A 26,780-nucleotide genomic window follows, 5' to 3' on the forward strand; every position below is an offset into this window, starting at 1 on the left:
CTGCTTTTCAAATGGGCTAACGCTTAGGGAGAACACCCAATCACGCACCTGCTTGCCTACAACATCCAGTTTCTGACACACTGCTGCACTAAGCATCTAGTGCACAAAGGGAAAGCACCTTAAAGTTATTTCATATATTTCTCTTCACAATCCATATTTACTCCAATAAATTCTAATTAAAACTGTAATGAAAAGTGTCTTTTCATTAGAAACACAAGGTTACACTTTTGTATTCTGTCAAATTAAAGTGATCAACAATAGGTCCTTTTGTCTATCAGTTTTAAATCATTTAGTTTAACATTTATGCATTCGGTACAACAGCAAGAAACACTACTGGAATCCAAATCTGTATTGGTCTACTGCATCTAAAATAAATGGCTCTGCTTCACCTCCGCATTCATCTCAGCAGCAAAGATTATTAAGGCACAAACTGATTCTATTAGCGTTATCACTTAATTAGTACTTGCAATAAAAATGATTCTGACTATAACAGAATGGCATACGGAGCTAGAAAGATTGCACTGGAGTTACATGATTTTTTCCAAATTAACTTGCTTTTTAACTCATTTTTAAAAAATATTTATTGTCTCATAAGGGGCTCAAACCTGTCTCCACTGAAGTCAATGGGGAGCAGGATCAGACCCCGAATGCCCAGCAGAGAGAGAAATGAAGCCACAGGAAGATTTTGGCAATTCAAATTGGTCTCACCTCCAACTCTTGCTCCCTCTGTAGTGCAAATTGCTTGAATGACTTGACAATAAGGCCAGCATTGGAGCAATCATAGACGAAAATGGAGGGACTGCCCATCCAAGTCTGCAGGTCATAGATGGATAGTGGAATATACTGAGTATAGTTCTGTAAGAGGAAACAAAATAAAAAGTGGACATTATATACATGAAGAGAATGACAGCTGATGGTAGAGCCTGTGTCTCTGATGCACTGAAATATGCATTCCATGAATTCTACTTTTGAAATCATAGAATGAAGGTCTGCATGTGTTCAGGGCCTATTGCTGATTCGACATGACAACCCCACTCAAAAATGTAATACGCAAACAGTTTCTGTCATATTACTTGCCTGCTAAATTGAGCTTGAATGTTTACAAATTCTAAAATCTGCTTCAAGGTTCCTTTGAAACATGTTAGCAGGTGTAACCTGACATTCAACAGTGTATGTTCATTTCAGGCCCCTGTAATACTGATGCAGGACACAGAAAGTAAGAAGTCATAAAAAGCTTCAACTTCAGAAATAGGTTGCTCTTTAATTTAATTTCAGGTCAAATATACTTGGCACTGGAAACTTTATGGACATAACTTAAAATGGCGGCTTACAGCAAAGATGTCCATCAGCAGACATCTCTAGCGTTGGTTTAATGAGACCCTTTCACTGTTTTATTGCAGCCTTTATAACAACAACTGTGCATCTTTCAAAATTAATTGATGAAGTTAAATCCTACAAAGCCTGACTAACTACATGAAGCTCCCATAAACTCAGCTTCTGCAATTGGTAAGTGCTGTATTTTCTATTCGAAATTGAAGGCATGAGGGTCTTATTTCTTTTGAGCTACAAGAGGGATTTTTTAAAAAAGCCTTAAAATATGACACGTATTGCAGCCTTAGCTATATAAAACACAGAGCTGCAGAACTGAGACTGCAACCCTAATCCTTCACCTCCAAAAAAAACTTGAGCTACAAACATCTTTCCTAGCATCACATAGCTTTATGTTCTTTCTAACCTGCAGCCAGAGGGCAACATGCTCACATTCATGTACAGTGTCCAATTCTGCTCCCCATAAAATTAATTACAAAAACTACCACTGACATCATTAGGATGACAATTGGGCCTATAACTCCCATTTAAATTCAGTGCGATTTAAATTACCCACCACAAAAACAGTTAACTTATCTAATGTTCAAATTCTTAAGAACATTCTTAAGGATTGGTCCTGCTTTGAGCAGGTGGTGGGACTAAATGACGTCCTGAGGGCCCTTCCAACCCTGAGATTCTGTGATTCTATGAACATTTACATTTACCTATGTGTAAAGTCTGAAGTGATAAGCCATTTAAAGGGAAGAACAAGCTGTATTTGAAAATGCAGAATATCATTAAGTCAAATCCCTTTTGAAGAATACTCTTCAAGAGATGTTCTAGTTCAGGGATCAACAACCTTTGGCACGCAGCCCGCCCTAGCGGGCCAGGCCGGTTTGTTTACCTGCCGCGTCCACAGGTTCGATCAATCATGGCTTCCACTGGCCACGGTTCACCGTCCCAGGTCAATGGGGGCGGCGGGAAGTGGCGCGGGCCGAGGGATGTGCTGGCCGCTGCTTCCCGCCGCCCCCATTGGCCTGAAGTGGCAAACCGCGGCCAGTGGGAGCCATGATTGGTCGAACCTGTGGACGCTGCAGGTAAACAAAGCGGCCCAGCCCGCCAGGGTGCTTACCCTGGCGGGCCGTGGCAAAGGTGCCCTGTTCTAGTTAATCTTCAGAACATGGAAAATTTCAAGCAAAACTAGTTTTATGCAAATAAATTCAGCAAATAATTTACATTGCAAATAATTTTCATACAACCATAAATGGCAGCATATGGTCAATACACCCTTCCCCAAGCAGTGGCAAGACATGGATCTGCACAAAACCTGGCAGCTCTGAGGCTCAGGCAGATGGTGGTGGGGGATAGATGGCTGTCCATAGATGCTGTAGTAGATGAGTGGGTGTTTTAGTGTCTGGGGTCGCTGATGTGCCAGTTGTTGTCTAGTGGGTTCCTGGGTACTGATGCAGAAGTACTGGATGCAGTTGGGCTTGGGTAGGTGCTGCAATAGGTGGATTGTTGCTGTCTGGAGACTGATAGTTGGAATGCATCTGGAGGGCAACTGTTTGGGATCCAGCTAGGGGGCTGGTTGAGAACAGGCTGGTTAAGGTCTCTGAGGACTTGGCACCTCTGGGGTTGGGGTGTGGGACCTGCCAGCCAGGCCATCTGCTGCTGCATCTCCTTTCCCTCTTGGATTCTACACATGACATTTCGGTTGAGCTGTGGGCAGGTGTGACAGATCTGTGATGTGTGTGACACCTGGCAGCCCTGGGTCTGAGGGATGGTCAGGGGAAGCTGGGCCAAGTGCTCCCAGGCACTCCCAGGAAAGTAATTCTTTAGTACAGGGGTTCTCAAACTTCATTGCACCGCGACCCCCTTCTGACAACAAAAATTACTACATGACCTCAGGACGGGGGACTGAAGCCTGAGTCTGCCTGAGCCCTGCCACTTTGAGTGGGGGCCCAAAGCCAAAGCCCAAGGGCTTCAGCCCTGGGCCGGGGGCCTATAACCTGAGTTCTGCCACCCCGGGCCGAAGCCAAAGCCTGAGCCCTGTCACCTGGGCCTTGAAGCACCCGGGCTTCAGCTTTAGCCGCAGACCACAGCAAGTCTAATGCCAGCCGTGCCGACCCCATTAAAACAGGGGTCCCGAGCCACAGTTTGAGAACCGCTGCTCTAGAAGATTGATGTTTAGGTATTCAGCAGACTGCCAACGTTTTCATGAGGAATGGAAGTGAAAAAGGGAATGGCAATTTTCAAGAGTGTCTCTCTCAGCAAAACTTGACCAGAATTTAAGGAGACAAAGAAATGGCAGTTTTCAGACTCAGAGGGCTTTCCCCTTGCTACAGCAATGTTGGCGCTAGATCTTTTCAGAGCTCAGAAGATTGTTTTACAATAGAAAATGTTACGCAACTTAAATATAGGTGTCGCTTCCAGCTCCCCTTATAATAAAGTTTTCAATACTCAAGGCAATCACGATTACTGACCTCCAGTTTCTAACAAATCTTTTGGCACACCAAATTAACATCACTGAATGGCATGTGGGTCGTCTTAGTTTAGCAACTTTAGAGGAGATTATACATCAATTGAACAGCGATAAATACTAAAAGTTTAAGAAACCATCCAGTTTCTTGGAGATCTTAACACCAAGTCAATAAGAGCCACATTGAACATGATTACGTTTGTTTTTTATTTATGTTTTTATGATTTCACAAGTTTCATATGGTTAGCATATTACTGAAGAGCTTAATCATGTAATTCTGGCCTCTGCTGGTGCTTGCATTTCATGCATCTATTTGCAAAAATAATAAAAACCACTAATCCAGAAATAAACTGGAACTCTAAAGAAATAATTCTTCCTTCCAATGCGTGGTGCCATTTCTCTTCCCACTGCATATCAAAGACAAGACAGTGTTTGAAGATTATGTATGCGTCAATTCCCGGAAAGCTAGAATGTTTCTTCAGCAGGTTCCTATGTTCCTTTTCTGTCCTGGGATTTCACAATCTAATGGAATCTTTCAGTAAAATTCAGGAAAAGAGCCTTGTGGGGATACCCTGTGGGAACCCATCCCCAGTTATTTCCATATGTATAATTATCTCATCAGCCGCCTCACTTGGGGAAATGGTTTGTTTGTCAAGCTGCAGAGAAAAATTAAAGCACTGCAAGCCTTCAAAGGCTTGCCCAGAGTAATGCCGCATTTTATCACGCTGCAGTGAACCATTTGATGCTGCAGCTGAAGAGAAAGGAGGAAAAATTATCCCAACGGTAACTGTTTTCTGCCCCATACAGGTATCACTGTAAAACTGTCTCCCTCTACAAATTACAGAGCTGAATGCTTTTCTGAAGTGTGAGCAATCCTCGTAAAAGTGAGGGTAGAGTGGACACCTTCCTACATTCTACCCTAAATTCCCTACCACAGGACAGAACAGACAGAGCGGGCACAGCATGATTGCCTTTTTTTCCCTACTGAACACATAAAAGACCAGGTTTTCATTCTAAATAAACAAACAGAGATGGGTTTCAGATTATTTATTTATTACGATCCTCTTTACCTGTCAGGCTAGATTAAACATAAAAAAAACTAGGCTTGCTTCACAAGGCTGCCCTGAAAGATTAAGCTAACCAGAGAGGCACTTATACCACAGCAAGCACAACATGACAAGAGTTATGAAAAATTTAACTAACAGAAAATGTGTGTGCCGGGGAAGGCAGGTTTGTTTTTTAAACACCAAGTTAATTTAACTATTAGCTTTTTCAGTGTCTTATCCAAATTGTGCCACATTCTCGGTTTCACATCGATTCCCTGTGGAATTTGAACTCTGTTTAACTAAACAAAGCCACTGAGATTTGGCTTTGTAGCTGACGTGAATCAGGTTGAAATAATTCTTCCTGAAGGCTTTATCCTTTTTAATCTACATATCAGAATATATAATGCTTATCTCCCATAAATATAGCACTGCCATACAATGATGGAGTCACACGGACCCACTGCAAGTTCTGTCGTCTCCTGCTGAAGGATAAACAGATAATTTGCAGATTCCCTGGCAGGGAGTTACAATACTATAGCTAGAGAAAGGGCAGAACTGGAATAGCGTTATCCAATGTATCCCAGGGACACACTCAACAGTATGTCAATCCAATTGCCAGGGACTGTACTAACCAACTGGATTTCAATCAACTACATAAGAGGACTATTGGGAGATCTTATTTTTCAGAAACAGACTGGGTAATTTAGTACATAAAATTGGTATTTTCCTTACAACTTAACAGCTTCAATCTACCCAGAGCATCAGATGTTTGGGAGCAGAGGACTAGGGTAACTTTAAAAATACCTATTTTTGAGAAATGTAGATACCTATATTTTGTGGGAGGGGCTCTGCATCTAATCTGTACTTAGTATGATGTTTTCAGAAATATGTCTTTACAATTTATGAATGCTGGTTAATATTGCGAAGTTGTCATTACGAAACTGGTGTATTTCTGAATGCCTCTGTGTGTATGTGAATTCTGCTTTTGCTGGCATGAGCTATATCAAATCCTCCTAGTCCAGATACAATGGAGGGTAATTAGAACTCAATGAAACACCTTGAACAATGGGTAAGCTTCAGCCTAAGAAAACCATTTCTCACCTACCCCTCTGCAGGGGTGAGTGGAAGAGTGAAAAATTCCCAAAAAAGAAGCCTGGTAACCAAACAAGAGTGTCTATAAAAGGACCCAAAGAGGGGAAGGGGAAGGAGACAGACACACACAGGAAAAGTTCAGGCAGAAGGAAGGAAGGGCACAGACTGGACATGGTGAGAAGAAGCAATCTCACCTAAGGAGAAGGCTTCATGTTTCAAATCACAAGCCATGCATTGGAACAGAGGGACTCTAGATGGGACCAAAGGACCCTGATCCCAGCCCAATGAATGCCCTATACTAGATGAGGAAATCGAGGCAGAGAAATATGTGTAGGGTTTATTATTTGTGGACAGATCTGCGTATTTCTCGTGTAATTAATAGGGCTGTCAAGCTATTAAAAAAATTAATCACGATTAATCACACTGTTAAACATTAATAGAATACTGTTTATTTAAATATTTTTGGATGTTTTCTACATTTTCAAATATATTGATGTCAATTACAACACAGAATACGAAGTGTACAGTGCTCGCTTTATATTTATTTTTGATTACAAGTATTTGCACCGTAAAAAACAAAAGAAAGTATTTTTCAATTCACCTAATACAAGTATTGTAGTGCAATTGCTTTATCATGAAAGTTAAACTTACAAATGTAGAATTATGTACAAAAAACCCTGTATTCAAAAATAAAACAAAGTAAAATTTTAGAAGCTGCAAGTCCACTCAGTCCTACTTCTTGTTCAGCCAATCGCTCAGACGAACAAGTTTGTTTACATTTGCAGGAGATAATGCTGCCTGCGTCTTGTTTACAATATCACCTGAAAGAGAGAACAGGCGTTCGCATGGCACTGTTGTAGCTGGCATTGGAAGATATTTACGTGCCAGATACACTAAAGATTCATATGTCCCTTCATGCTTCAACCTCCATTCCAGGGGACATGGGTCCGTGCTGATGATGGGTTCTGCTCGATAACCATCCAAAGCAGTACGGACCGATGCATGTTCATTTTCATTAGCTGAGTCAGATGCCACCAGCAGAAGATTGTTTTTCTTTTTTGGTGGTTTGGGTTCTGTAGTTTCCGCATCACAGTGTTGCTCTTTTAAGACTTTTGTTTAGCATATCTGGCAGGTAAATACCTTGCAATGCTGGCTACAAAAGTGCCATGCGAATGCCTGTTCTCACTTTCTGGTGACATTGTAAATAAGAAGAGGGCAGCATTATCTCCCATAAATGTAAACAAACTTGTTTGTCTCTTAGTGATTGGCTGAAAATGAAGTAGGACTGAGGGCACTTGTAGGCTCTGAAGTTTTAAATTGTTTGTTTTTTGACTGCAGTTATGTAACAAAAAAACCCCTACATTTGTAAGTTGCATTTTCACAACAGAGATTGCACTACAGTACTTGTATCAAGTGAATTGAAAAATACTACTTTTTATCATTTTTACAGTGCAAATATTTATAATAAAAATATGCACTTTGATTTCAGTTACAACACAATACAATATAAATGAAAATGTTAAAAAAATCCAAAATATTTTATAAATTTCAATTGGTATTCTATTGTTTAACAGTGCGATTAAAACTGCGATTAATCGCGATTAATTTTTTTAATCGGGATTAATTGTTTTGAGTTATTCGTGTGAGTTAACTGTGATGAATCGACAGCCCTAGTAATTAAGTGAAAAGAAATAATGTGTTAGACTTCTGTGCATTACATGCCACACCTACCGTGGCCCCTCGAAGATGGAAACCAGAAGGCTCACACCTTTGGGTGGAGTTCTGGGAGAAGATGTGTTTAATACTAACATACTAATTTATGGAGATATACCTATCTCATAGAGCTGGAAGGGACCCTGAAAGGTCATCCGGCCCCCTGCCTTCACTAGCAGGACCAAGTACAGATTTTGCCCCAGATCCCTAGGTGGCCCCCTCTAGGATTGAACTCACAACCCTGGGTTTAGCAGGCCAATGCTCAAATCACTGAGCTATCCCTCCCCCCTTAAGCGACAGGGGGTGTCTAAGGCGTGTCAGCCTTGGTTCTAATGAATGAACTGCATGGTTTAAGCTCTCAGGATGGGATGCTATATAAAGGATCTGCACCCTGAGAGTGTGCCTAGGCATCCCAAGACATGCTTCCCTTCTATTAAAATGAAGTCTGCAAGGAAATGGGGTATTTTGGCAACAAATTTAAGCTCCAGGAAGCACCAGTTCATTATTTAGCATCTTACCAGAATCTACCCACTGATAACAAAAAGACCAAAGAAACCTGTGAGGTTAAAAGGGGAGATACAGAGCACAGTTAAAGCCTGAAAGTACGTACTGACAGAACCAAGAAGTGGTGTATTTTATCAGATTATTGTCTATCTCAGGGATTGGCAACCTTTGGCACCCTGGCGGACCGGGCTAGTTTGTTTACCTGCCACGTCCACAGGTTCGGCCGATCGCGGCTCCCACTGGCCGCGGTTCGCCGCTCCAGGCCAATGGGGACAGCGGGAAGTGGTGGCCAGCACATCCCTCGGCCCACGCCGCTTCCCGCAGCCCCCATTGGCCTGGAGCAGCGAACCATGGCCAGTGGGAGCCGCGATTGGATTGATTGCGTGAGGACGCAACAAACCGGCCCGGCCCACCAGGGTGCTTACCCTGGCGAGCTGCGTGCCAAAGGTTGACGATCCCTGGTCTATCTCCAACTCTGTCAGTCTTTCAGGTTCCCCCAATTTTTCTCTCATTTTATATCCTCCTCCTCCCTCTCCCAGCTTAAGGCCTCCACCTCCCTCTTCTCCTTGAGAAGAGAGAGAGGCAGAGCTTCTTTAATAAGTTTCCTGGAAAGGGCCTCTAGCTAGGAATATAAAGGCATTCCACCAAACATCTCACAGGTTGTAACACCCTCCACTTCTCAGGTTCCCAGACTCCACACCAAGAATCCAGGAGTCAAACTTTGATCTCCCATATGGCAATGCAGAGTACTAGCCCATAACAGTAGGTCTACAGTGCAGTGTAAGTGCAAGGCCAGTGATGGTGGATCAAATCATCATGCAGACCTGGGATGACCAACCATGGGTCCAGAACTTTTGCATGAAGAAAGCTACATTTCTGGAGCTTTGTGAGCAGCTTGCTCTGACCCTCCAGCATAAAGACACGTGTATGAGGCCACCCTTGCTGGTCCAGAAGCAGGTTGCTATAGCTGTCAGGAAACTGGTTACCCCAGGCTGCTACAAGTCCATTGCACCAGTTTGGTGTTGGAAAGTTGAGTGTGGGTAAAGTGGTGGCGGAGGTTTCTGAGGCAATCAGGTATGTGGTTTACCCCACAGCGGCGGGCATAAAAGTTAATCCTGAAGTAATTGCTGGCTTTGAGAGAATGGGGATTCCAAACTGTGGTGGTGCCACTAATTGGACTCGTGCCCATTGTCTGCCTTCCTTAGGGAGCATGAGTACAAATACTGCAAAAGGCACTGCTCCATTGTTATGCTGCCCCTCGTGAGCCACAGAGAGTGATTTATGAACATAAACACAGGCTGCATTAGGAAAATTCAGGTTTTTTGCCACTCGGGAACGTACATTCACGGACAAGCCGGGACACTATTCCTACCAAATGACATTGTCATAAACTGAGTTATTGTCCCCACTGTTATTCTGGGGGATCCCGCATACCCACTTTTGCCTTGGCTTATGAAACTGTACCCTGATTTCAGACAGCCTGGCAAAAGACGGTTTAATTACTCTCTCAGGATATGTAGAATTGCTGAATGTGCATTTAGCAGACAGAAATCCCGCTGGTGCTATTTACAGACCCGTTTGGATTCCAATGTCATCAATGCTGTTCGTACCATTGTGGCTTGCTGTGCTCTTCACAATCTTTGTGAAGCCAGAAGTGAGCCATTCCCCCTGAATGAACCTATGACACTATGGGACTGCTGAATCAGTAACTCCGTCAGAAAGTCCATCTACCACAGTTGGAAGTGGATGCACCTGGGCAAAGTAGTCAGGGATATTTTGCGCTCCCACCTTATGGACTTGAATGGCCCAATGGAGAAAGGGGAATAGTACTTTATGAATATGCTTGTTGGAACAGGGTGGGAGGGAGGGTTCATTGATTGTGTGGTGTTTCAGTGCCTGAAGAGGAGTGGGGAGCTTAGTGCCATGCAATATGCTTATGAATGACATGACCACTTGTGAAAGAGGGGGTGAGGGTTATTCATATGGATTGATGTAAGGAAGGGATTGAAGTAGGAATTGCTATAGATAACTTATTGAGGGATAGTCTTTGCACACTAATTCTTAATTATCCCTGAACATGAGTTTCATCTTTACTACTTTGAATACAGATTGCATGATGTGAAACAATGAGAGCAATAAACATTCCTGAATAAATAAAAAGCTTTATTTATAAACATGTATTAGAAAAGTACAATATTCATCCATTCCCAGGCAGGTCAGCCCCAATTACTACACCAAAACACCAGTAATGACAGAATCTTACAGGGGAAAAAAAAATAAAAACAAAGTGCATATAAACAGTACAAACAGTGAAGCCATGTGGAAGACAGAAACCCCCTACCATGGCACGTCCCCTGGCAACCCGTTTCTCCTTTTCCTTCTTTCCCCATTTGCCATGCATTTAGCACTGTAGGAAGTGGGGTGGAGGCATCCACAGGGGAGAGGGTCAATATGGAGGGCTGCATGGGGCAAGGTTGCCCTGTCCAGCCGCTCATGGGCCCTGACTGCATGTACCACTCAGCCTTGGGAGGTTTCAGAGTAGCAGCCGTGTTAGTCTGTATCCGCAAAAAGAACAGGAGTCCTTGTGGCACTTTAGAGACTAACAAATTTATTAGAGCATAAGCTTTCGGATGCATCCGAAGAAGTGGGCTGTAGCCCACGAAAGCTTATACTCTAATAAATTTGTTAGTCTCTAAAGCGCCACAAATACTCCTGTTCTTCTTTCAGCCTTGGGAGTCTTCCAAGCTGCTTCTGGACTGCAGCACAGGGTAGGCAGCATGCAGGGCACTCAGGTTGTGGTGTGGGTGATGCAGCAGGAGCCACTACTCTTGCAGTCATTAGTGGCAGGAGCCGCTCAAACTGTTGTTTCTGCTGAGCTCGGTCTTTCTCCCTTGGCTGCCATTCCTGTTCCAGGAACTACAAAGCAAGTGCCTGCTATTGCACTGAAACCCTGTCCTCAAGATGTGCGGCCATCCTGAGCCTTTCCTCCGGCTCTTGCCAGGCCTTTCCTCTAGCCACAAATCCCTCCGTCTTTGATACAGGATCTGTTTGTTGGCCCTCTCCAGAACTTCAACCACAAGTTCATCATGGAAACGCTTCCTCTTGGAATAGTCCATGAAGGTCCGTTGGCCCAGGCTTCTGCTGCCATGTGGACTAGCTGTGGAGATGCTGCAATCAGTAGAAGTCAAGGGGCCTGGAACAGGACAAGACACAGCGGGTTATTGTCTCAAATAGCTCAGTGCAGGAGCACAGAAAAAGTTCTTGTGGAATTTCAAAGACATAAAATGATACTTTCACAAACGGAACTTCAATATATTGTGAGAGGGATGCTTCAGACCACAGAAGCTCCTGGAAACAGCCTAATTAATTGCAGCAAAAGACATCCAGACACAACTGTTAGTTAAAAATGCAAAGCTGTTTTTATTTTAGAAAATTGCAGAACTACTTGGATTTTTTTTTGGGGGGGGGGGGGGGAGAAATCAGTGGCTCTGCGACAAAAGCTTTTTCTATCAGTGCATCCTTCCAGGGCCGTAGCAACAAAGAACGTGGCCCCCTCCGAACGGTGGCCCCCTCCGAACTTATGTCCGGGCGGAGCCCTTTACAATGCAGAAACTGGAATGCAGTATTTATTTTGCCACTTTTAGGGGCCCCCTTCCTTGCGGGGCCCCCTCCAGTCCAAGGGTACGGAGGGCGCTCGCTACGCCTCTGCATCCTTCCATATTTTGGAGGACATAATAGTTCTTGTGGTGCCTGATTGGCAAAGGGAGAAGTTATTCCAAGCTGCAGTTTATATACTCAAACATATAGTAACTGAACAGTACTTCGATGAGGGGGACAGGCTAGTCAGCTACTGTGGTGTCCCTGGAAAATATGTCCTTCCCCGAAACATGACTACCTATCTGGAGTTCCTGCTTCAGGAAACGTTTGCAGCTATCAGCATCCAGGATTGGGTTAGAATTCATGAGAAAAATCAACAGGATGCTGCATTAGCTTCCACATGGCTTATCCTGTCATGGCTGCATGCAAACACACAGGACTCTGTAGCCTTCCTCCCCCCAGCACATTTCTGGACAAAGTTTCCAACCTCAGTCATATTTGGGACAAATGATTTTGTCACCTGTGGACTGCATGGACTACCTGTAACTGAAATGGACCAGATTTGTAAAACTGAACACATTTCCTCCTGCCCCACACCGTTTCCAGATGGCTTGACAGACCGGTGATTGGTTACAGAATGGTATACTTACAGGCATGGCAATGGAAGGTTATTGCCTTTAAGAAACAGGAATGACCCTACCAAAAAATCTATGCCTTTCCAGTAACAATACACATTAAAGATGTTCTTTACCGTTTGCATTTCCCAATCGTCACTTTGAACTCCACATGGTAGGGAGAGAGAGGGAAGGGAATGCCAAGCCACTGACGTACAATGCGCCATTAGCTTATACACATTGCTAGCAAGGGCTTCTCATAAGCTTTGCTTTGATTCATAAAGTAGAAATCCCTCCCATTACTGTATTAACAAACATTGACATGGAGCCAGAAACTTACCAGGCTCAGGGGTGGCTTCTATCAGCTCTGCAGCAGGCGGTTTCTCTGGGGAACATCAAATGGCTCCTTCAAGTGTAGGCCCAGAATGTGTTGCTGCTGCTCCTGCTCCAAACCTGCTTTGGGACTGGTTCCAGTGACAGAGTGAGTCCACTGTCCTCCCTTGGTGCCTGCTGCTGGCTCCCATCAGTCCCCATGCTGGATTCTGAGGCCAGCAGGGGACCAGCTGAGCAGCTCGTCATCGCCGCCGCCACCATTGTGCCCAGCAGCTGGTCAAACTCCTCATAAAACTGACATGTCGTCGGCAAGTTGCCTGAGGAGCGGTTCTGGTCCCTGGTTTTCCGATACTCACTTTTGAGCTGCTCCATCTGCTCCCTGCACTGGCCACCAGTCTGGTAAATGTGCAAAGCTGCCAGCTGCTTCGCTATTTGCATATGCGTCGTCATTCCTAGTACTCTCACTAAAGTCCACAGTTTTGCTGGCCTTGCACCAGAGATTTACCAAAATCTCCCACGACCGTGAAGCAACATGCTGTTCAGTCTTCCCTGCAAACACAGAAGGCTCTCTGACGGTGCATTTGCAGCTGAGTGGTCAGAAGACAAAGGAAGGGTTAACGTTGACTCACTGAGCTGCTGCTGTACACCAAGGGGAGTTGCTCCTGTTTTCACTGGAGTCGACTGGAGATTCTTGGGATAGAAAGGACAAAGGAAGTTGGCCCATGGGATTGTGGGATACTTCTGGTGGACTTCCAGGACCCAAGTCGGGGGGGAGGGGGAGGCGGAGGCTGTGTCTACACTGCAAAGCAATAGGACTTGAACCCTTGGTCACAGCTTGACTGGGGCTCAGATCCTCCAGCCCCATTGGGTCCTAGGTCCCTAGGTCCAAGCCCGAGTCTGAGAGATTTGTGTATAGACAGAAAGAGATTTTGGGCTCACACCTTAGTCTGATCCCAGGTTTACGTTGCAGTTTAGACATACCCTAAGTCAATGGTTCCAACCAGTGGTATGCAGGGGTCTTCCAGGGGGTACATCAACTCATCTAGATATTTGCCTAGTTTTACAACAGGCTATGTAAAAAGCACTAGCGAAGTCAGTACGAACTAAAATTTCATACGACTTGTCTAAATGACTGCTATAAATACTATGTGCTGAAATGTAAGTACAATATTTATATTCAAATTGATTTATTTTATAATTAGATGGCAAAAATGAGAAAGTCAGCGATTTGTCAGTACTAGTGTGCTGTGACAATTTTGTATTTTTATGTCTGATTTTGTAAGCAAGTAGTTTTTAAGTGAGATGAAACCTGGCATATGCAAGATAAATCAGACTCCTGAAAGGGGTACAGTAGCCTGGAAAGGTTGGGAGCCACTGCTCAAAATGGCTGTTCTGGCCCTTCCTTTATATGTGCAGTCCTTTAATAGTTTAAAACGATAATTAGGCTCAGTAGCAGTGATGAACACTAGCATGCTGGAGACCTGGCCTTGGGAACAGAAATAATATATTCTACACACAACTGCCAAGTTTTGTGCAGCTCCATATGAGACATTTTATGCAAGTTTACAAATGAGCAAATTATCACATTATGTAATGTATATTTTCAAATAACTTGTATACACCCATACATTTCAACTTAAGGTCAATACACCCTGCCGTAAGCAGCAGCAGAGGTAGGACACAAGTTTGACAGCTCTGGCAGGTGGGCAGGTGGCGGAAGAGTGTCAGGGGAGTAGATGGGTGATGCCAATTGGGGGCATGGCGAGGTGTATTTGTAGGGCCATTTGGGAGGCTGGGGGTAGCCAAGAAAAGCAAGATCGGGCAAGGTTCAGTAGCTGGGGGAAATGTGGGAATAAAAGTCTGGGGATAGCTAGGTTTGTGGGTGTCAGAGGAAGATGGGATGCCTGGGTTAGGATTTTATGGGAGCTTGGGGAGGGGTGCATCTGAAACCTGTCCAGGGTTTGAGTTGGTAGGTATATACGAGTGTCTGGGACGTCTGGGGCTGGCTGATTGCTGGGAGAAAAGCCAGAGACCAGTACTGAATCCCTCTCACCTGTCTTCCTCACTTGCTGTTGCCACCATTTGCCTGCTGTTACCACCTGCTCTTTCTCCATACTGATCCAGCAGGAACATGGAAAGACGGAGGCCGCTCATTTGCCTACACAAGGTGCACCACAGCAACCTCTGGCAGCCATGAGCTACAACTGCAGCCACCCCTGCAATCCAGCTTGCCTGCATTCCTGCTGTCCCATGTGGCACACAGGGCTACAGGAATATGCAAAGGGCAGCCAGGGTGAGTGAGTGTCCCAGGAGATGTGAGATGTTTGGCAAGTCTGTCTACAGGTCACTTATTAGTAAGGTACTTTGTCCTCAGTCTACGCCACTGCACGTACAACGGCAGCAGATTAGTTTTATGGGAGGAAAATGAGAGGAAAGGATTGAAGTGTGAATAAATATGGTCCAAAGGCGTTGGCATACCCAAATGTTTGGGCGGAGTCTCCAAATTATAGTTTTCTTCTATCTTTGGCTACTCAGCAGTATTCCACAAGTAACCGTACCACCTCTCTGCAGTGATAGAGCAGTTTTATGGGTAATTTTCATAGAGCGCTTAAAATGATATATTAGCATTATTACAACATGCATTTTAAGAGCTTCCCGGTCAAGAGGATCTTCCTATTATAGACCCATTTCAGACCTCAGAGACGTGGATACATATGTTAGTGTGATTTTAAAAGATCAATAGTATATTTCAGCCCATCTGCTATTTCAACCATGCCAGGAAGGGGGGAGGAACATGCTGAGCCTCACTAGCTTCTACCCGGTCCTAAAACTCACATCCTTACAAATGGTCTCTCAAAAATACTGGTTTTCCCTGTTTTTATCATGTTTTTCCAAAATCTTCCTTTGAATAAGGGAGTGGGAAGAGTCACTTTGCTGCCTTCCCTTCCAAAAGGGAGACAACGTTTGTTAACATATTGCAAAAAGGCTATTAAATTTCAACCTTCTTTATGCAGATCAAATCTTTCTCCCTAGACTGGACCATAAATCAGAAGGGGCCCCTCCTCCTATTCACCAGTAGAGTCCTTATCAGATGACACCAGCTGAGATAGCAAGCAAATTGGTAAATACCCAGTCAGTTCTTAAAAATGCATTTGGCGTAACACAAACTTCACTGAGCAATAATTTGCTCCCCTTGCATGTGTAACACATTCTGCCCAGCATTATTTATCTTATTTATTACCTATTGCCCATTAAGTAAGAAGAAGGTCACTGCTATTTGTTCTTACAACAAATTCAGCTTTCAAATGAGTTGTTTAAAATGGTGGGCTGAATGCTAATCAAGTCTCCAATTTAGATGCATTGGAATAAAATTATACTCCCCTCCTGCCCCAATTCTCTCAGATCAGTGCTGGATTCTTTTCCAACTGCAAAAAAACCAAGATGTGAGATGGGTGCAATGTTGTTCTTGGCACAGTACAAATCAAAAACTAAAACAGAACCAAGTTATATAAAAATGGGAGCAAGTTCTCCCTCCACTGGATGCAACTTTCAGCTACTGACAGTAAGTCTCTATTGCAACTGTACCGAGACAGTAAATAAACTGGGGAATAAAACTATGTTCTCCATCATTTACCTTTCATAGGTGCTATATGCATGAATTATAAGGGAGGCAAAGTACATTCAACTTAATTAGCCATAATTATGAGTCCCAATGTAACAGAGTAGCAGTTTCTGTATTAATATGTGATACCAGCAGCTGTACAAATACTCAATCGTGCCAGTCTTGCTGTCCTCAGTAAAAGTGACAAAGGCCTTAATGCAAGAGTTGCCTACTATACTGTACTCACTTATACCATAATACTCTGTACTTTAAAACTGGGAACTAAGAATATTTTATTGTCTCTCATGCGTTGTACTGCCATAGCATGAACAATAGCTATTCAGGATTAGTTGGCACTCTCAACATAAACTCTATTTTAAGAGGCTAACAACTAAGCCAATGACACAAGGCAGGGAAGCCAAGCATCTGAGAAGAGCTACATCTTTTGCTCCAAATCTGGCAGGAGCTAGGTGTGCAACTTGACAGAGAAGGTAAAGAGACTTGGATATAGTTGGCACCTTTAATTACTCTGTAGTGTCCCCTCTGACTATTTTAAGAGCAGCATTAACAAAGGCTCTGGGAGAGCAAGTGTTTAGCACTTCTCGGGCAGAGGGACAAGATGTCTCTTCTGACAAAAGAACTCAGAATGGATAAGGAAAGAGAATAAATGTCAGCTCTGGAATCAAACATTCATGAAGTCATTTTAATTCCTGAAAATTAATCTTCTGTCCAACGAATAGTAACAGATTTTAATGTGCGTGCTCCTTTTTAACCACGCTTCTAGCTGACGCACCTTGTTGAAGACCCAGATCTCCCCGTTCACTGTTGGCCTGGGAACACCATGCCCATTATAGTGAAAGAGGACTCTCTCTTCCTTGGCATTTCGACGCAGCGATGTACATAGTTTCTTAACTTCATCCACCGTAGGATCGAGGCTCTGCTTGTACCGGGCCTGGTGATACCAAAAATAAGTTAACAGTTAATTATGTGCACATGCATACTTGAGATGCATAGAAGCATAAACACTTCAATACACAGGAAACAGTATGCATTACGTATAACGCTTACTAAACAACCGAATGGCAAAACATTTCTGCTACTTTTCTTCTCTCCACTGTTTGACCACTTCACCTGTCCTGTGCACACCTTAACACTGATCCATTTCACCCAGGGACTGCTACTGGCATTCCAAATGCCTCAACAACTTCAAACAGCTGCTTTTATTTACTGATTTTAAATCAGCCTACCCCAATATTGTTTTCATTTCCCTATTCACAATTTCCCACCCTGAGGCTCAGAATTGACAATATTCAGTCTTGCACTATTGACACATTTACGGTCAGATATTTCTGAAACCTTTCAGGGCTAGATATTGGTTCTAGCCTTGAAAGGCCCAAAGTATCTGTGCAGAACAGCTATTTTAGGTAATTGTTTAAATGTTTTTAAAATTATTTTTCCTCCCTTCTGAGCTCTGTTATAGTTGGACTCTTGGTATAAAGGCACTTCTCTTTACTAGTGGATAGATCCAAAAATAGCCCCAGTAAAATAACCGTAACATCTAAAACAGTGAGTCTCAATCATTTTTCACCTCAGAGCTAAAATCCTCCTGCCATTTCTTGCTGGACCCACCAAAATGCTTTGCAGACACAAAAGGATTGATGGATTGAGACCACAGCAAGGACCCATAGCTGGTTTGGGGTAGGGGATTGCTGGGCACTGAGTGGAGATAGCAGGAGGAGTGAAGGGATGCCCAGTGGGGGCAAAGTGTGCTGATACCCAGGAAGATCCTGGCCAAGAAAGGAGAGTTTTCCCCTCCCAAACACAACACTCAACTGGACAGCTACTGCTGCCTCCAGGTTAGGAAGAATGGGGAACAGCGGTGAGGTTTCAGCAGAACTGAACATAGAGGCACAGCAGATACAGGAAAAGGAGAGAACAAACTAACTGTCTTCTCTCCCTCCACCCATTACTTTTGCAAGGTTGTACTGCTCTTAGGATTGCCACTTGTGTGCAATGCAGACAGTAATGCAGATATCCTAAAACTCAGGATAAAATCTTTATACTTCACTATCCCATCATGTATTCTCTACATACTGATATAACACACTGGAAGTGCCATTTTTAACACCTTTCATGTTGAAAAATCTGTAGCAACATACCAAAGACATTTTGCATAAAAGGAAGAGGGAAATGGCTAAGTACTGCACATACGGCAGGGTAGGGACCAAGTATAATACTATAGTAACTGTGTAGACAGATGAGAATGTAAAAAAGGTGATCTAAGATACGAAAGCTTTTGCAGGAAAAAATATGCCTCCCGATAAAGGTCAGAAAAATAGCTGGATTGTGGCAATAGTTCAGTCTAAATATAATGAAGCTATATACAATTTCAGTAATAACGTCACTTTAAACGATGTAGGTTTCTCCATCACAATAGCTCATTAACATAAACAGGTCTGTAAGGTTAGAAATGCTACTGGGTCTCAAAATGAACTCTCTCCTCCTTTGCACATATGAAGGACTACACTAGAAGAATGCTAAATTAAGATATAGTCACTTTAACTGTCAGCTAGTGGCCAGGACATGCCAAAATAGGTTAAATAAGCCTGATGAATTATGGGAAAACAAACTAATGCCTGCACTATCAGCCAGCACCAGTTACCGATATTCACCACTAACTCAGACAAACTTTTTGAACTATGTCATGTCAAAGTTCTAATCTACTATAACACTGGAGTGTTTGATGAAGCTGGCTACCTAACTTTTAGCTATTAACATCAGCTCTCAGGTTACTCCAGAGTCCATGCACTTCAGGCTTACTGAATGTGCCATATATGCTAAGGACCTTATTATTAAATTTATTCAAGATTTTTATATTAAAATTATATGTCATAGTCTGACATCCACAACTCAGAACACTGAACAGATTGCACCACAGAGCACATATTTTCTGACAAACACATTCCAACAGAAACCATGCACCCAAAACCCCACACTGGATACCTGCAACCTGATGTTCATGCAGCAATGTTAAATGGGAACCAAAGACACCTAAAGGAGCAGCAGCTTTCACTTTCCTTCTGGGTGATCCTATTATAACCTTGGGTGCTACATCGCAACTACAGCTCAGTCCTAACACAATGTTACATTGTAGCACAACATTGTAACGCAATGTTACAAACATGAAAATCCCAGAGCATTTCACGCCCCCCCCCCGGAGCATAACTTCAGTAAAAATCAATGCTACAAGACCATTCTTATTCAACGACTTGATGAGAGAAGTAGAAGTAACCATGACTTTAACAAAGCCGCCCACCATAAAAACATGCATCCACTGTATAAAACCATGCAGATTCCAATGCTTTTGTGTCAAGGGCCATGAAATCTAAGCCATGTTCAGCGAATCCTCCATGTGGAAGCTGGCGTGCTTGTCAAACTTAAGGTGTACTAGTGAGCCAAAGCCCAGTGACAAGAAAATGCCTTTTAATTGCCCTTTGGAAAATCAGAGTCTCTGTCTCTCCCAGACACTCAGAACAGACGTACCCAAGGGACTAGAAATCCGGAATCACAATGGCCTCAAGAACTAAAACTGCTATATTACAGCAGACAAGAACTGCATATAAGAATAGGACAATCTTAAACAGATACAAAACGTTTTTTACCTTAGACTGGGCACCTTAAGTACAGTTTTGCAAGCTACGAAGACAATTAAATAATTTTTTATATATTAAAGGATTCCCATAACCACTCCCAGTTCATTTTACGTTTTTTGTATCTTTCATCAACACAACAGACAGCTAAACAGAACCGTGATAACTTGGTTTCAATGTTTCTCAATTAACACTCAGCATTTCAAGCCAATAAGCAAAAAGAATGCCTTGCAGTGCCTGGTTTCAGTCCTTTAAGACACATTTCTGAGCGTGCAGCATTGAAGCAGCAGTCACAACAAGGAGGCTAAGGAACGGAGGCCTTGTTCTGTCACACTTGGATGTTCTCTAGGAGTTTCCTCACTAGGCAAAGGCAAGGGAAGACATTAGCCTCAGCACTGGCTTCTCTCCCCCCACTTACAGGTCATAAGAACATAAGAAAGGCCGTACCGGGTCAGACCAAAGGTCCATCTAGCCCAGTATCCTGTCTACCGACAATGGCCAATGCCAGGTACCCCAGAGGGAGTGAACCTAACAGGCAATGATCAAGTGATCTCTCTCCTGCCATCCATCTCCATCCTCTGACAAACAGAGGCTAGGGACACCTTTCCTTACCCAGCCTGGCTAATAGCTATTAATGGACTTAACCACCATGAATTTATCTGTTATAGTCCTAGCCTTCACAACCTCCTCAGGTAAGGAGTTCCACAAGTTGACTGTGCACTGCGTGAAGAACTTCTTCCTTTTATTTGTTTTAAACCTGCTGCCTATTAATTTCATTTGGTGACCCCTAGTTCTTGTATTATGGGAATAAGTAAATAACTTTTCCTTATCCACTTTCTCCACATCACTCATGATTTTATAGACCTCTATCATATCCCCCCTTAGTCTCCTCTTTTCCAAGCTGAACAGTCCTAGCCTCTTTCATCTCTCCTCATATGGGACCCTCTCCAAACCCCTAATCATTTTAGTTGCCCTTTTCTGAACCTTTTCCAGTGCCAGTATATCTTTTTTGAGATGAGGAGACCACATCTGTACGCAGTATTCGAGATTTGGGCGTACCATCGATTTATAGAAGGGCAATAATATATTCTCAGTCTTATTCTCGATCCCCTTTTTAATGATTCCTAACATCCTGTTTGCTTTTTTGACCGCCTCTGCACACTGCGTGGATATTTTCAGAGAACTATCCACGATGACTCCAAGATCTTTTTCCTGACTTCTTGTAGCTAAATTAGCCCCCATCATAGTGTATGTATAGTTGGGGTTATTTTTTCCAATGTGCATTACTTTACATTTATCCACATTAAATTTCATTTGCCATTTTGTTGCCCAATCACTTAGTTTTGTGAGATCTTTTTGAAGTTCTTCACAGTCTGCTTTGGTGTTAACTATCTTGAGCAGTTTAGTATCATCTGCAAACTTTGCCACCTCACTGTTTACCCCCTTCTCCAGATCATTTATGAATAAGTTGAATAGGATCAGTCCGAGGACTGACCCTTGGGGAACACCACTAGTTACCCCTCTCCATTCTGAGAATTTACCATTAATTCCTACCCTTTGTTCCCTGTCTTTTAACCAGTTCTCGATCCATGAAAGGACCTTCCCTTTTATCCCATGGCAGCTTAATTTACATAAGAGCCTTTGGTGAGGGACCTTGTCAAAGGCTTTCTGGAAGTCTAAATACACTATGTTCACTGGATCCCCCTTGTCCATATGTTTGTTGACCCCTTCAAAGAATTCTAATAGATTAGTAAGACACGATTTCCCTTTACAGAAACCATGTTGACTATTGCTCAACAGTTTATGTTTTTCTATGTGTCTGACAATTTTATTCTTAACTGTTGTTTCGACTAATTTGCCCGGTACCGACGTTAGACTTACCGGTCTGTAATTGCCGGGATCACCTCTAGAGCCCTTTTTAAATATTGGCGTTACATTAGCTAACTTCCAGTCACTGGGTACAGAAGCTGATTTAAAGGACAGGTTACAAACCTTAGTTAACAGTTCCGCAACTTCACATTTGAGTTCTTTCAGAGCTCTTGGGTGAATGCCCAAGTATTATTATGAAGGTGCTGATTTGCAAAATGTGCATCTTAAATCATATTCTGCCTGTTGGCACCTTTACAAGACACTATAACCAGAGCCCTCAAGTAGTGAGTAATTTTTCAATTCCCACTTTTTTTTTTTTTTTTTTGAGAACTTACTCATTGAAATATACCTCATGTCCTTTTAGCATAAATATTAAATACAGCTCACAATTCATGAATGTGAATGCACACTTTAAAACAAACGCCTGCATATCTACAGATCTGAGACAAACATATCATCTACACATTTATAAACACAGGGCAGCAGGAGGAGGGGGCGGGAGAGGGAGCAGAGCCTGCAAATGAGCAGATAAATGCCTCTCCCGCCCCCTCCTCCTGTCAGCCAAAGACTTTTAGCCATCGGTCTACTCAGCTTATTCTGATGCACATTACAACAGCCAATATCTATTAGTTTTACCCATGATGAGAAAAATAACTAGTCATTTGCTTTGTGTTTTTGATAAAACTTTAAGATCTTTTTCAGTGATGAGGAGGAGAATCAGGAAAACAAACAACTACAAGAAAAGTCCAGTTTTTTACTATTTCACTGTGTGTGTGTGTGGGGGGGGGGGAGGAGTATAAGGGGTGTAGTGTGAGGGAGTTAACATTCATAATAAGATGATAATTGCATCCGTTTCTCTTTCCAGAATTGCTGCTGCAAAGTCTGTAGAGGGCAGAGAGTGGATTGGAGTACAAAGAAGAATATGAAAACACCAGATTTTTTTTTTTTTTTTTTTTTTAACATCTGGTTATTTTACCAGATGTTAGATTGCCAAAGTGAGTTCTCTAAAATACAGTGCACAGCTGTTGTCCGGTATGGATGACAGCTCAAATCTTGTACAAACAGTAAATAAGGATACAGGAATCCAGACCAAAAATACATATCACTCATCTAACAAAACTGCAGCTTAAAGTCTCCTTTCCAACAAATGCTCTCCTGCATTTTGATTGCTGTCTCTCTTAAGACACAGGCATCCCTATCTTTCTATGAAATCTTGCATCTATTGCCTGCAATTTTATTCCATTCTCCAAGAAGGAATATTTTAAACTCTGAACAAAGCTCCATTTAGGGAACGATTGGAAGGGCTGAGATTGAAGTGTTCTCTGTTCAAGCCCATCCTGTAAAACTGAAATATTTCATAGTTCATGTTCATTTCTATGTAAGAAAATAAAGAGTCCCACTCTGCAACAAAACACATAAAAGGAGAGCACAACCTATAGTTCTGTAGCCTAGAAGACATAACTATATTCCGCATGATGGATGTTATCTCCTTTGCCAAACCATTAGATTAGAAACAGCAAATTTTGAATGGGTGACAGAAGCTGCAGTTTGCATGGAACAGAGTTAATTTCATGAACAAAACTGTATAAATCTTCTATAAAAGCTCCAGTGAGAGGAGCTCTATAAATGCTTAGAGATTGCTGACAACAGGTTATCCTTGGGTGCAAACTGAAAGACCATTTTCCTCAGGATGCAGTGTCACTGTGCCTCCATGGGTCACAACTGGCAATACCAAATTCAGGACAAACTGCTGAGAAATAGGGCAGACACACCCCAAAACTGGTGGTTATTTCCAATAAGATATACCAAACCAGCAACAAAAGTAAACTTCTGTTTCAACACACAGGCTAACAAGATGTCAGAAAAGCAGTGTCCTTAGGTATTCCAGTCCTGGATTCAACACCCAGACACTAAACTTAATGATAAGTGGTTATTTAAAACCAATTTCATCAAACAAAAGGGTTCTTCTGATCCCAAAGGACCAGCCACACACCCAGGTCAATATATAACCCAGATCTTACCCAATAATCATGCTGTTGCCAATCCTTTAGTATCTAAAATCTGAAGGTTTATTTATAAAAAGAAAGGAAGAAAGGTGAGAATTAAAATTAGTTAAAGGAATCAAATACATACAACAATTGCAAAGTTCTTGGGTCAGGCTTGTAGCAGTGATGGAATAAACTGCTGGCTCGCTAAGGGTACATCTACACTACAGCGGGGAGTCGATTTAAGATACGCAAATTCAGCTACGTGAATAGCGTAGCTGAATTCGACGTATTGCAGCCGACTTACCCCGTTGTGAGGACAGCGGCAAAATCGACTTCTGCGGCTTTTTGTCGGCGGCGCTTACTACCACCTCCGCTGGTGGAGTTAGAGCGCCGATTCGGGGATCGATTGTCGCGTCCCAACGGGACGCGATAAATCAATCCCCGAGAGGTCGATTTCTACCCGCCGATTCAGGCGGGTAGTATAGACCAGACCTAAGTCTCTGGTTGCTTCTAAATGGGAGCATTGGTTAGGATGCTCCCATTAATACAAGTTCATAGTCCAGAGGTTTGAGCAGGAAAGAGGCAAAATGGAGATGTTTCCAGGGCCTTTTACAGCTTCTGCCAAGTGAAGGGAAACCCATTGTTCTCATTGAGGAAAATTACAGGTAACAAGATGATATTTGGAGTCACATGGGCAAGTCAATGTCCATGCATGATTTCGCTTAGTCATAGCAGAGGCCATCACAGGAAAGTCCATTAAGTGTAGATAGGTGTCTTCCATGGCCCACTGGGAATTAAGTGTTCTTTGACTAGATAGTAGTTTATATTATTTTTAAAATAAAGAGTCACTAATTATTTTTTAAAGTTATTGGGCCACTGATTGTTACAGCACCTGAAGACCATGCTGGCCTCTCTTATCTTACACTAGTTGTTACAAGAGGTAATAATAATTTTCTATTACTGTTATTGGGCACTGGCACACCTGGTACAGTCTCCTTTTTTTATAATATTTGTTGGAATAATTTTCTTTAGCCCTTGGCAAGAAGCCTTTGCCTCTTGTCACAGCTATCAGACAGGACAATCTGGATTTCCATTCCTTTGCAAATGCTATCCAGCTATATCTGTCATTCCTAGCTGATGCCACAATTGTAGCCTTAGAGCTGTCAAAATACCAAGCTGAAAGGCACTGATGAACAAGTATGAAAGTGATGTCAGTTGACTTTACCGTGTGAATATGATTTTCGATCACCTTAATGACTTCAAGAGCAATAACCTTGGGGAGTCCTGATCTGGACGGTCTTTTGATGATTCTATTTATGCAATCACAGCTACAAGTTTTGCTTATTTATGCAATATTACCACACTATAATATCCACACACTCACACTGAGAACTGTACATCACCATCTCTGATCTGGTCTTATTTACTCTAACTGATTAGCTTGAGATTCCATTTCAAAGCAAACTGAAATACAGGAGACTGTTTAAGTTCCAAAACCTCAACAGAATCTAAACATTAACACCACATTTTAAAGCAGAAATTGAAAATCATTCCCCTCCCCACACCAAATAGTTAGCTAAAAATCAACTATTCAATCTAGAACTCTGTATTTCATATGCTACAGCTCAGGATAGCAGAAGCATCTGAAGTTGTGTAATAGATGAAGATCCCTGCAGAGTTTTAAGTAAGGTCTTGCATTCTCCACAAATCAAGCTATACCTAATTCTGCAGCAAGGTTCTTTAATTCTGTGGCACTCCCATACAGCAGTCTGGAAATTCCCAAGTAATTTAATTTAAATTAAAAACTTGATTTTTCAATGAACTAAATGAGAGACTGAATAATACATTAATTACAATAGACTATTTTATTATTATTATTTGTGTTATTCTAGTGCCGAGGAGCCCCAGTCATGGACCAGGACCCCATTGTGCTAGGTGCTGTACATGCATAGAACCAAATGACAGTCCCTGCCCCCAAAGACCTTACAATCCAAGTATAAAGACAAGAGCATAGATGGAGCTTCACTGATGGGGTCGTGCAAGGAAACAATGAGAATATTAGTCAGCATGATTAGGAATATTATCAATTGATTACACTCATTATTATGTGAACTTTAAATTTTAATGTTGCCTGCCCCCTACACAACAATTGTTAGTTTTCAATATGCCACAGACTCCAGTATTTGACAATACACTGCATTGAAGACATTGTAAGGGGAAAGCTGAAGTGGGAGCAGTTGTTGCTTCTGGCACTGAAGAAGGCATGGAAAGCAGTTTTAGACTATAAACTAAATGCATTAGCTGGATGTTTTTATAGCATGCGTAACAGCGAAACAGTTAAAACAGAGATTTAATAAAGCATCTTTGGGTTTCAAAGTTGCTGCATGGAAAGGGAGCATCTCATACTTGTTTCAGGCTGTCTGCAGACTCAGGAAGAAAACATTACATTGTTTTACTTGTTTCATATTTTCAAGTCTATCTCAAAAACCAAGTGGGCTAGAAACAATTTTACAAAAAGAAAAACAGACCACGGAGCACACTTTTACAGCCTTGGTTTGACTGATATTACCAGTATCTGAAAAGGAAAAATTGTTTAGAAAAAATTGCCAGCATTCCAAAAATTAACACGGTGCCTGGTTGATATAGGTATGTGGTGTCTAAGATAATATTACATATTTGTAAACATTTAGCAACTAACTTGAAAAATGTTAGTTATTGTAGTATTTAGGAAATTTTACATAAAAACTTGAATATTTAAAGACTATTTTACAATTTAAAAATATGCTTAAATAGTCTTAAGCATCTATACTTTATCTTATATACAGTTTACACACACGTCAGTCATCCTTTGCTTCCAGTAAATGACAGAGTGCCTGTCCTCATGACAAACCACAAAGACATTCATAGCCAGCCTTCCAGTGTTCAAAATACGGAGCCCCCATCCTATCTGAGAAATCAGAGGCCGTTTTCCCTACACCATAAATAA

General features: G+C 42.3%; 1 protein-coding gene and 1 long non-coding RNA gene across 4 annotated transcripts in view; both read right to left on the reverse strand.

The window, feature by feature from the left end:
- Positions 1 to 26,780, reverse strand: part of RPTOR (regulatory associated protein of MTOR complex 1) — a 289,467-nt gene that overhangs the window by 178,314 nt on the left and 84,373 nt on the right. For all 3 annotated transcript variants that reach the window (XM_034789588.1, XM_034789587.1, XM_034789589.1), the window contains exons 4-5: positions 17,081 to 17,239; positions 709 to 855 (exon numbers count right to left, since the gene is read on the reverse strand). In XM_034789588.1, coding sequence (XP_034645479.1) covers positions 709 to 855; positions 17,081 to 17,239 — 306 coding nt within the window. The remainder of the gene's footprint in view (positions 1 to 708; positions 856 to 17,080; positions 17,240 to 26,780) is intronic.
- On the reverse strand, positions 10,285 to 13,906 carry LOC117887239. Its single transcript, XR_004648149.1, has 2 exons — positions 12,694 to 13,906; positions 10,285 to 11,335 (listed from the first exon to the last, which is right to left on the reverse strand). It is a non-coding gene; the product is annotated as an uncharacterized LOC117887239 (long non-coding RNA).

The sequence above is a fragment of the Trachemys scripta genome, chromosome 14 (genome assembly GCF_013100865.1).
Source record: "Trachemys scripta elegans isolate TJP31775 chromosome 14, CAS_Tse_1.0, whole genome shotgun sequence".
Lineage (NCBI taxonomy): Eukaryota > Metazoa > Chordata > Testudines > Emydidae > Trachemys > Trachemys scripta.